The sequence below is a fragment of the Pseudophryne corroboree genome, chromosome 1 (genome assembly GCF_028390025.1).
Source record: "Pseudophryne corroboree isolate aPseCor3 chromosome 1, aPseCor3.hap2, whole genome shotgun sequence".
Classification (NCBI taxonomy): domain Eukaryota; kingdom Metazoa; phylum Chordata; class Amphibia; order Anura; family Myobatrachidae; genus Pseudophryne; species Pseudophryne corroboree.
The window spans coordinates 347123725-347135948 of NC_086444.1; the positions used below are offsets into that span (position 1 = coordinate 347123725).

Below are 12224 nucleotides of genomic sequence, written 5' to 3' on the forward strand. Positions count from 1 at the left end.
ATTGTAAATCTCCCTCCTATATTTAAAAGTAAATAGCATTGCACATGTCTGCATTTAAATATGTTTTATAACATTTTCATGACAATTCCTTTAAATTGTACATTCTGTAAGTTATGTTTTATTGCCCAGCTCATGACTATAAACACCAAAGATGAAATAAAAAAATAATATAAAAAACATAAGGACTGCCTAAGGCTCAATCTGTTCATCATCGCTCCAGCCTTGCTCTCCTCAGTCCGTCTGCTGACTGGCCGCAGGGAGGCCTGGACTCATTTTATCAAACTGTCAAGGAGCCGCTAGAGCTAAGAGAAGCCCTCTCATGCCTGGGGCAAGATCGAGACAGCATTCAATTTCCAGCCCCATTTCATTTCCGTGTTGCTGCCGGGCAGCTTTGGATCTGAACTCAGTGGCTCTATGCCATCCAGAAATGGCTTGTGGGACCCTCCAAAGGATAGAGTGCTGAAATTGCTGCTATAAATCAGCATCCCCTCCTGACTTGGCAGGATCTGGAAGTTCTGGCACCGTAGCTCTGCGGCTGCTTTGAGTCCCATTAGCAGGTTTTGCTGTCAGCTTGGCTCCGGATAAAACCCTCCTCTCCTATCATCGTCTAGTACCCCTGCAGACATAAAATCTGTGCCAGGATGAGCAAGTCACTCCACCCATCTAAAACATGCAAAACTCAAGAGGAGTGAGATCCGGAAGGAGAGGAGGAGAATGTGAGGGGAGTGCCTAGATTCAGAAAATACAAAACAAAGATTGCTAATTACTTTTTTTCTAGCCTTTAATGAGGCAAGAGCTCTGTAAATTGCAATTGAATTTATAGAGCTAAAAAGTAAATCCCATGGAGATTATGTACATTACCTATTCCCTGTACTGGATTCTTTAGTTTAATGTATTATAAAAATTGCTCAAACATAGTTTTTGTTGAATCTCTGACTGGTGCTAGTATTTTTCCCTGGACTGGTGGAGAGTAACTTTTATTCAGCACATGATTCCAAATTGGGTCATGGTCTCCTCCCTAGAGTTTTGTGCAGTAGCCAGAGAGCAATGTCAGGCCTTCCCAGCTTAGAGCACACATGAACAGAGCAGTATTCCTTACATACCAGGACAGCGGTTTCCAAACTTTTTTGAATCACGGCACCCCTAGGCCAAGAATTTCTTATTGAGAAATTTAGAAAGAAATATTACATTAAGTAGATCGCGTTTATATGTCATCCTTAGGGTCAGTTGTGTGGTGAGGGACGAGATTTGCTTCTGTTTGGCCACATATTTTATGACTGGCAGCCACCAGCACTGGTTTTGCCTATTATATTGACCATGAATAATTTGAATTGGTCCTGGACCACCAACCCAGGGCACCCCTGCAAGTGTCCCGAGGCACCCCAGGGAGCCACGGCACACAGTTTTGGAGCCTCTGTACTAGGACACAGCAGTATTCTCTTCCTTTACATCCCTGAGTCCTTTGGAGGCAAAAAAATAACACCATCATTCCATATCTATATGATAAGACACTGGCATTTTAGGTAATGCAGTGTAAGGCACGATTGGGTGTAGAGCTACAGCTATCATGGGCAGAGACATTAATTGCCTCCCCCCAATTTTATGGACTGGTCACATATCCACTGCATCTGCAGCCCAGTCAGAGAGATGTATCTGATAACTGATCAGCCAGCCCCCAGGCACGCTGACTAGTCCATCATTTCCCAGCAACTATAAATATATGTTTATTGTACCATACTGGACAAATGTCCCATCTATTCACTCGATTCAAGATGGAGTATGGTACAGTGAGAATATTTTATAGTTATGGGATATTTCTGTAATTAAAAAGCATCCCCCAGGCATGTTTCTCACATGAGTAATAGGAAATTCACCACTGATCATGGTGTGTAAGTTACAGTACAAAAACAACTGGCAAAGCCATGTTCCTTTCTTTCCCAACAGAACATTCAGACTGCAGCTCGGCAAGCAGCTTCTCTATGGCAACCATCACAATATGTAACTGGGGATCACTCATTTTTAGTACACTTGGAATGATTATAGTAACATCAGGATTTATACAAACAATATATGTTTTCCATAGCATACGATGCCACATATGTCATAGTACTTGTGCTGTGATTCTGCTTGGAACTGTTATTGTGATTTTGGATCACTGATGTTTATGCAGCTCTTTGTAGAGTATTTGGGATTTTAGCCAAGGTTCTGCTTCTCGGCAGTACCATCTGATATAAACTTGTGAGGTCTCAAGTGATACTTTATTACTCATTGTATCCACCTTAGAAAACACCTTCATTTGTGACTGTCACGTTCCAAGCACAAAGTGTCCCAACTTGAACCTGCCAAGACAGGGGTTTGTTTACAAAATGAGGGGGCAATTAGGCTGTGCTTTACAAACATTCTTGGTGGAATTAAAAGGCAATTGGCACAACGAAGCAAGTAATCCCTTAACAAGCTTTTCTGAAGGAGGCCCACTGGGCTGTTTACTGTTTAGTTTCTCCTCTGGGAGTGTTAACAGGGCCCTTTGGAAACTCCAGGTAATTGAGGCTCTTGTCTTTCACTGAGAGCTCCCAGAGCTGTCATCAGTTGCTATTCTGTACATTTCTTTACCTCGATATTTTGACAAGGGCCTTTGTCCTGATGACAACAGCTGCGTGGGAGGCAGAGCTAAAGGACTTTTTTCATCTCTTTTGTGCAGGTCTCTTTCTCCATTGTTGACATTCCTCCAAGCAAAGCCTGTGTGCAAACTCGTTTTGTGACTTGTATTGTGTTCCCTTAGCTTTTTTTGTCTTTTGAGGAAGAACAAGAATCTTCCCTTGTTTTCTTTCCAATACTGTTTTCCAGAAGCAGTCTATGGGAAACTCATGCAGGTCAGCTTGAAAAGATGGCTCTATCTTCACAGGTAGAATTTCTACTACGTTATGTTTGCACTGCCCTGTATACCAAGGGTGGCCAACCGGTCAGAGGCAAAGAGCCAGAAAAGATCCATACGCAAGGGCAAGAGCCACTATCATGCGCGCGCCGGTGGCCTAGCTGTCACAAAGCCACACCCCATTTTTTTAGCGCACACCTTCCGGTATGACGTTTGTAGGAGTGTGACCTTGTGTCATAACCCCGTTTAGTCATGTTGTACAGTGCCACATACATATAAAAATGCCAAAAAATGGGTGCCCCCACAGTGCCAGATACACATGTCCCCACACTGCCAGATAAATATATGCCCCCAGTACCAGATACACATGTCCCCACAGTGCAAGATACATATATGCCTTACAGTGCCAAATACATGTATGCCCTCACAGTGCCAAATACATTTATGCCCCCACAGTGCCAAATACATTTATGCCCCCACAGTGCCAAATACATTTATGCCCCCACAGTGCCAAATACATTTATGCCCCCACAGTGCCAAATACATTTATGCCCCCCAGTGCCAAATACATGTATGCCCCCTCAGTGCCAAATACATGTATGCCCCCACAGTGCCAAATACATGTATGCCCCCACAGTGCCAAATACATGTATGCCCCCACAGTGCCAAATACATGTATGCCCCCACAGTGCCAAATACATGTATGCCCCTACAGTGCCAAATACATGTATGCCCCCACGGTGCCAAATACATGTATGCCCCCACGGTGCCAGATATGCCCCAGTGCAGACACACGTCCCCACAGTGCCAGATATGACCCCAGTGCAGATACACATGTCCCCACAGTGACAGATACACATGCCCCCACAGTGCCAGATATGCCCCCATTGCTGATACACATGCCCCCACAGTGCTTCATGCCCCCCTCCCCCCCAAAAAGTGCTGCTCACCTCGCTTCTCCGCTGCTGTTGCGAGGGGAAGGAGAGAGCAGCTTGCGCCTCTCCTACCCCTCAGTCTCCGGCGGCACCGTCTATCTTCAATTCGGCGCCAAGCCGTGAGCCAATCAGGGCTCGTGGTCCGGCAGCCAATCAGGAGCGCCAGCTGCCGGTCCGCGAGCTCTGATTGGCTCACGGTCTGGTGGTGAATTGAAGATAGACACCTCCGCTGGAGACCTGTGCGCCGGGCTGTGAGTGTCGGGCAGCGGTGGCCGGGAGCGGATCGAGCCGTAGAGACGCAGGTTGGCCACCCTTGCTGTATACTGCTTACCCCAGTGATGGGCTACCGGAAGACTACACATGCATCCCTCTAAGCTTCAAGAAGGCCACACTTAATGTCAGTGATTAATTAAACAATACAGTTAATCAAAGATACAATGCTCTTATAATATACCAGCAGGCATGTTGTACAGTATGTGTGCTAATATAAGCTAAAGTATTACAAACTATAAGAAACTATGCCCCATGATAGCGATGTCTTTTCATACAGTGTCCTAAAGGTTTTGTACCTTCCATTAAGAAGATGAAGAAGTGAGATCAAGTGGTGCAAACTGCACATCTCTCCTCTTCTGATGTCAGCTATAGTGCTGGCACTTTGTGACCACCCTTTGCTGTGTGGAGGTGATCATGTGATGCTAAAATTGGGTTCTTTGACCATATTAAGCTCAGGTTTATTTCTGGCTTTAGAACATGCTGATTTTCATCTGCTAAAGTATAGGGCGATGCACGGGACAGCTACACAAATTCAAACAACATACTTCTCCAAAATACCAAGATTTTAGTGGGTCTTAAGTTATAGGGCAAGGCATTGCTACTAAGCAATTAAGTTTTCATATAACAACAATTTCTTAACAGACCAGTTTAAAAGGAAAAAGAAACTAAATGCGTGTGATGCACGGGACTTTATGTTCACTTTCTGGCGAATCATGCAATGAGAGCTAGGTTTCACTATTCATAAAGCAGAGAATAGGTCTGATGGGACGTTGGGTTAAGTTTCAGAAGGCCATCTGTTGACCATTTCTGGTTTAAACTCTATGTATGTCTTCTGTTACTATTTTACTAAGACCAAATAAAGTAATCCTACGCATAAATATTTCTTATCCATATTATGTTGAAATGGTCCTTGGCTTGTTTTTTTACTTACTGTCAAAGACAATGAACACATCATCTTTACCTTCCCCTCTTTAAAGAGTCTGAGCAGCAAGACAGTGAAGTATTGTCCTGGGGGTAGTTTAAGCTGTTTATTTAGCAGTGGTTATTCAGTAATGCAATGAAACCAGTGGTTGGAGTGTGGTGGCACACAGTGCTGCTAATCCCACAATTTTATATACACACAGTTTCACTTCTCGTCTCTGAGTTTGTGTCCTTCCACAGGATATGGGTGTCTACTAAAAATACTGCTTCTTTTATATCTTCCACCTCTTGTATCTGTTTGTAACCATAGTTAAATTTGTCAACATAAAAAAATATATTTGTAAACTAAACTTTTGACCTTGTTATTAAAATATATGTATTTTTTTTTTATCTAATAGACGAGGCATAGGCATGAAGGTAGAAAATAGGGAATTGGTGGTGCAGCAGATAATACTGTATTACAGAATAGAGCTCAGTAACATGCTATAAATGTGACACAGGATATAACTAAGGTCATACACCACAGTACAGCAAAATGAAGTTGTATGGTGATTCTAGGTACCATTGCATTCCCTATATAAATCTGACAAACTCCTATATCCATGGTATTCATTAGGGCCAAGGCAGTGTCCCAAGCTTGGAGCAATAAAACAGTTGCATCTTTGGACAATGCCAGTGCCCTGGCATCCACTTCAATTTGATTGTGTGTATATATCTGTGTATATATCTATGTATATGTATGTATGTATGTATGTGTGTGTGTGTGTGTGTGTGTGTGTGTTTGTATATATATAACAAATGCAAACACACTGTCTCTATGGTGAATGCTACAATGATTACTCAGTTTGGTCAGAATCATCTGTTATTTAATCTCCCGAGTGCCGTTTTTGCTTTTATATATGGCTGCAGCGTGACATTGGGAAGCGCTACATTGGAGCAGGCAACGGGGGTCGGTTATGTTTTTTTGTATCCGTGAGTTCTATCTATCTAGCTAATCTATCTAATATACTGAAAGCTTCTTCCGTCTAACAGCTGTTTATCACAAAATGAGATTACTATGGATGTGTACATTTTGTGAAAGTAATGACACTCTGTGCGTTTTGTCAATGCAAAATTATCAATATTGTCATCCTAATTGCTCTATTTTTTTCTATTCTACAGTGTGACAGTGAAAGTGATATCGACGATAAGGTAAGACTGAACATCAGTCTTTGTCTTTCAATAGACATACAGTTTTATTCTCTTTTGTAGACTAGACAGTAATCTTTTAATTTTAATTTAAGCAAATTAAAATGGCAGCCATTGCTAATACATACATTGAGATATCTGTCCGCTTCCACTATAGCCCCATCACACAGCCTCGTGTTTACATACCAGGGGGTAAATTTACTAAGGTGGAAATTTTTAGAACTGGTGATGTTGCCCATGGCAACTAATCAGATTCTACTTACCATTTATCTAGCTGCTTCTAGCAGATAATAGATATAATCTGATTGGTTGCTATGGGCAACATCACTATTTCTAAAAAATCTCCCACCTTAGTAAATTTCCCCCCAGGTCTCTTGTAAACGTCATGCAAAAAGGTTGCTGGTTCACACACTCCTGTTTGACAGGGCGTTGGAGTCCACTGCTATGGCCAAGATTACACAGTACTCCGTCAATACTACAGGTCTGATGCAGAGTAAGTTCTAGGCCAGTTGGTGTAGCATACCTTGTTTGAATTCACTGTGCACGTACACAGAAAAGTGGGTGTATGCATGTGTGCCTATGCACTTATACCACCCTGCGCCTGGAGAGGCGAGTTGAAGGAGGTGGCATTCTGATGTAGGTCAGCGGGTGATGGCAGACACAGCACTGGTAAATCACTTATGACTGGCTGTTTGCAAATGCACTTCTTTCTTCTTACCGCTTTTGTTTAAGAATTTTTGTATTTTTTTTTTCTATTTTGGATTTATTAGAGACTGATTTGATACTAAAAGGCTAATAGCAAATGTATATTCTTGAAACAAAACAAATAGGTATAAGATAACGCCTTGCACAAGCACATATGCTACTGGTATTGGGCTGCATATATATTGTGATAGCTGTGGCGTTTAAGTGTAAAGATATTGCGCATGCACTTTGGTGCACACTTGCAGCCATCTCTGTATCAGGCCCCATGTGTTAAATGTCGTATCACAGCTTTGGGCAGACATATGATAGACTTAAAAGAATTGCGCCATCCAGAATTATAAACTTAATATACTATGTACAGCATCACCCCCCAGCTAGCAGAGCCACAGTGTTCTGATGTCCGGTACCCTTGGTGCATGATTTCTCAAACCAGAGTGGGTCGAAGAATGCCAGTGTACCAACTCTTCTTGTTGAGAGCACCGATTGATTAGCTGACCAGCTCTCCATTATGTGCTCTCAACACAAGCGTGTCTGCCAACATTCCCAATTTAAAACTTGGTACAATCCAGTCTTCTTAAATAACGTCCACAATCCACCCATATACATGCCCATTTTTATGGTCATTTAACCACCAAGATCTGGGACTGTTGACAAGTAATTTGACTTGGTAAGTGTTCCAAAATTAAAAAAATTAAAAATCCTCATGCTGGCTCCAGCAGTAGCAATACTGGGGATGAATTATCTGGCGCATGTTGGTGTTCTAGATACCAGACTTTCTGCTGCGGGGTACACTGGGCTCCACAAGGATTAACATTGGGGGTGTAGAGTAGGATCTTGATCCGAGGCACCAACAGGCTCAAAGCTTTGATTGTTTCCAAGATGCACAGCGCCGCCTCCTCTATAACCCCACCTCCGTGCACAGGAGCTCAGTTTTTAAGTTGGTGCCATGCAGTAAGCAGGCATTCAACAGGGGGGCTGCTTCTGCAGCCCTAAGAAAAGCTGCAGCTCCATCACTCCCCCAGCGGCGCTGTATACTCCCGCACCCTGGTTGCCGGGTCACTGCAGCAGAGGCTCCGGTGTTCTTCATATGATAGTCACACACTCGTCACTGTCTCCCGGATCGCGTGCCCGCATTAGAAGGGGCGGTAAGGGGTCTCTTTGGTCCGCTGTAATCACGATCCAGCGCGGCCGTGGGAGGCGGGCCGCGCGCACGCTGGTGTGGACACTGTAAAGGGCAGCCGCTCCACTAGCCTCCGGGACACAGGGCATAGGTATGGTTTTTGTCTCTGTGAAAAACCTTTTCATTACAGCCCGCAGCGCCCGGTGAGGAAGCCAGCAGGGGGATAAGGGCTGACCTGTAGCCCCGGCCCCAGGGCGCCATTTGGGTAAATGTTCCCGCCCTGGAGCTGCATGTATTTCTCCCTCACTCCCTGTCAGCCGCCATTACATGGAGCTGCGCTGTTCCTGGGACTGCTGGGGCAAATCCTCCTCTGTAAAGCCGCCTGCTCGTCAGCGCTGTGCATTTTACAGGACACTTAAGTATTCTACCTGTCAGTGGACAGTGTTAGTTAAGAAAGAGTGCATACAGTCAGGGTTATGTGGTACAAACACCCTGTGATATACATCCAGTACTTACTGTGTTTTGTTATATCTACTGTTTACATATATACACTGCTCAAAAAAATAAAGGGAACACTAAAATAACACATCCTAGATCTGAATGAATGAAATATTCTTATTAAATACTTTGTTCTTTACATAGTTGAATGTGCTGACAACAAAATCACACAAAAATGATCAATGGAAATCAAATTTATTAACCCATGGAGGTCTGGATTTGGAGTCACCCTCAAAATTAAAGTGGAAAAACACACTACAGGCTGATCCAACTTTGATGTAATGTCCTTAAAACAAGTCAAAGTGAGGCTCAGTAGTGTGTGTGGCCTCCACGTGCCTACATGACCTCCCTACAATGCCTGGGCTTGCTCCTGATGAGGTGGCGGATGGTCTCCTGAGGGATCTCCTCCCAGACCTGGACTAAAGCATCCGCCAACTCCTGGACAGTCTGTGGTGCATTGGTGGATGGAGCGAGACATGATGTCCCAGATGTGCTCAATTGGATTCAGGTCTGGGGAACGGGCGGGCCAGTCCATAGCATCAATGCCTTCGTCTTGCAGGAACTGCTGACACACTCCAGCCACATGGGGTCTAGCATTGTCTTGCATTAGGAGGAACCCAGGGCCAACCGCACCAGCATATGGTCTCACTAGGGGTCTGAGGATCTCATCTCGGTACCTAATGGCAGTCAGGCTACCTCTGGCGAGCACATGGAGGGCTGTGCGGCCCCCCAAAAATGCCACCCCACACCATTACTGACCCACTGCCAAACCGGTCATGCTGGAGGATGTTGCAGGCAGCAGAACGTTCTCCTTGGCGTCTCCAGACTCTGTCACGTCTGTCACATGTGCTCAGTGAGAACCTGCTTTCATCTGTGAAGAGCACAGAGCGCCAGTGGCGAATTTGCCAATCTTGGTGTTCTCTGGCAAATGCCAAACGTCCTGCACGGTGTTGGGCTGTAAGCACAACCCCCACCTGTGGACGTCGGGCCCTGATACCACCCTCAGGAAGTCTGTTTCTGATCGTTTGAGTAGACACATGCACATTTGTGGCTTGCTGGATGTCATTTTGCAGGGCTCTGGCAGTGCTCCTCCTGTTCCTCCTTGCACAAAGGCGGAGGTAGCGGTCCTGCTGCTGGGTTGTTGCCCTCCTGCGGCCTCCTCCACGTCTCCTGATGTACTGGCCTGTCTCCTGGTAGCGCCTCCATGCTCTGGACACTACGCTGACAGACACAGCAAACCTTCTTGCCACAGCTCGCATTGATGTGCCATCCTGGATGAGCTGCACTACCTGAGCCACTTGTGTGGGTTGTAGACTCCGTCTCATGCTACCACTAGAGTGAAAGCACCGCCAGCTTTCAAAAGTGACCAAAACATCAGCCAGAAAGCATAGGAGCTGAGAACCTGCAGAACAACTCCTTTATTGGGGGTGTCTTGCTAATTGCCTACAATTTCACATGCTGTTGTCTAATCCATTTGCACAACAGCATGTGAAATTGATTGTCAATCAGTGTTGCTTCCTAAGTGGACAGTTTGAGTTACATTGTGTTGTTTAAGTGTTCCCTTTATTTTTTTGAGCAGTGTTTATCTATATAGCTATACTGAGAATCACTTTGTATTGCTAGTCCAGTGCAGTCTTATTGTTTGGAATAACTTCTGCATTGTACATTTGTGACTGTGTGTGTGTGTGTGTGTGTGTGTGTGTGTGTGTGTGTGTGTGTGTAGGGGTGTATTTCCCTCAGCTTGCTACTCCTATATCCTGTAACATGAGGGGGTTAAGTGCATCAGGTTTATTAACTGGTATAGGTATTTCACAAGATATACTTATTGTGTATTTTTCTTTGTGATTTATAGTCACCATATACAGTTGTGATCATAAGTTTACATACCCTAGCAGAATTTGTGATTTTCTGGCCATTTGTCAGAGAATATGAATGATAAATCACAAACTTTTCTTTCACTCATGGTTAGTGGTTGGATGAAGCCATTTATTGTCAAACAACTGTGTTTACTCTTTTTAAATCATAATGACAACAGAAACTACCCAAATGACCCTGATCAAAAGTGTGCATACCCCAGTTCTTAATACCGTGTATTGCCCCTTTTAACATCAATGACAGCTTGAAGTCTTTTGTGGTAGTTGTGGATGAGGCTCTTTATTTTCTCAGATGGTAAAGCTGCCCATTCTTCTTGGCAAAAAGCCTCCAGTTCCTGTAAATTCTTGGGTTGTCTTGTATGAACTGCACGTTTGAGATCTCACCAGAGTGGCTCAATGATATTGAGGTCAGGAGACTGAGATGGCCACTCCAGAACCTTCACTTTATTCTGCTGTAGCCAATGACAGGTCGACTTGGCCTTGTGTTTTGGATCATTGTCATGTTGGAACGTCTAAGTACGTCGCATGCGCAGCTTCCGGGCTGATGAGTGCAAATTTTCCTCCAGTATTTTCTGATCACCTGCTGCATTCATCTTGCCATCAAGTTTGATCAAGTTTCCAGTGCCTTTGTAGCTCACACATCCCCAAAACATCAGCGATCCACCTCTGTGATTCACAGTAGGAATGGTGTACCTTTCATGATAGGCTTTGTTGACTCCTCTCCAAATGTAACGTTTATGGTTGTGGCCAAAAAGTTCAATTTTGGTCTCATCACTCCAAATGACTTTGTTCCAGAAGTTTTGAGGCTTGTCTCTGTGCTGTTTGGAGTATTGTAAGCGGGATGCTTTGTGGCATTTGCGTAGTAATGGCTTTCTTCTGGCGACTCGACCATGCAGCCCATTTTTCTTCAAATGCCTCCTTATTGTGCATCTTGAAACAACCACACCACTTTTTTTCAGAGAGTCCTGTATTTCAGCTGAAGTTATTTGTGGATTTTTCTTTGCATCCCGAACAATTTTCCTGGCAGTTGTGGCTGAAATTTTTGTTGGTCTACCTGATCGTGATTTGGTTTCCACAGAATCTCTCATTTTCTACTTCTTAACCACTTGCCTGGCATGGTTGCATCAGATGCGACCATGCCTAAAAGTGCTCTTCCTCCTCCCTGCACTCTCCCCCTGTGTCTGCCGTGCTACCGATCACTGCTGATCGGTTAGCACGGCAGGATCCCCTCCCTCCAGCGGCTGCAGACAATGGCAGCCGCTGGGGAGAGTAAATGAACCCTCCCAAGCCACCCCTAGACCCCCCTTGTATACCTTCAGGCTCCTTCCACACAGAAGGCTAAAAGTACTTTCTCTCTGCCCTTTTGTCCTCCAGGTAAAGCAAAAGGTCAGGCGTACCCGAAACAAGCTCGTACTTCCAAACCTGCCAAGCCCAGACCAAAGCGGCTCTGGGCTGCCCGTCAGCCTGCTTCCAAAACTGACAAGCCTGCCGCATGACCGGGCGGGCCTGCCCCTGGGGGGATCCCAGGGAGGGGGGCCGGCTTCTAGGTTTTGCCCGGGAATGGTTGAAGACCACTTCCGATGCCTGGGTAAGGGAAGTCGTCACTCGAGGTTACACCGTATCCTCCAAGAAACGTCCCCCTCATCGATTTTGCCTGACAGATGTCCCTTTGGACCCAGTGAAGGCAAACACTCTTTATTTGGTGGTACAATCCCTCCTCAGCACAGGAGTGGTAGTACAGGTGCCGCTGGCTCAGAGAGGCAAGGGGTTCTATTCACCGTTGTTTCTAGTCCCGAAACCGAACGGGTCCTCGCTGCCTATTCTCAATCTCAAGTCCT

At 44.9% G+C, this 12224-nt stretch overlaps 1 protein-coding gene across 10 annotated transcripts in view; it reads left to right on the plus strand.

Annotated features, from left to right (window-relative positions):
- Window positions 1-12224, plus strand: part of FBRSL1 (fibrosin like 1) — an 857080-nt gene that overhangs the window by 630299 nt on the left and 214557 nt on the right. For all 10 annotated transcript variants that reach the window (XM_063964683.1, XM_063964685.1, XM_063964688.1 and 7 more), the window contains one exon: window positions 6163-6192. In XM_063964683.1, coding sequence (XP_063820753.1) covers window positions 6163-6192 — 30 coding nt within the window. The remainder of the gene's footprint in view (window positions 1-6162; window positions 6193-12224) is intronic.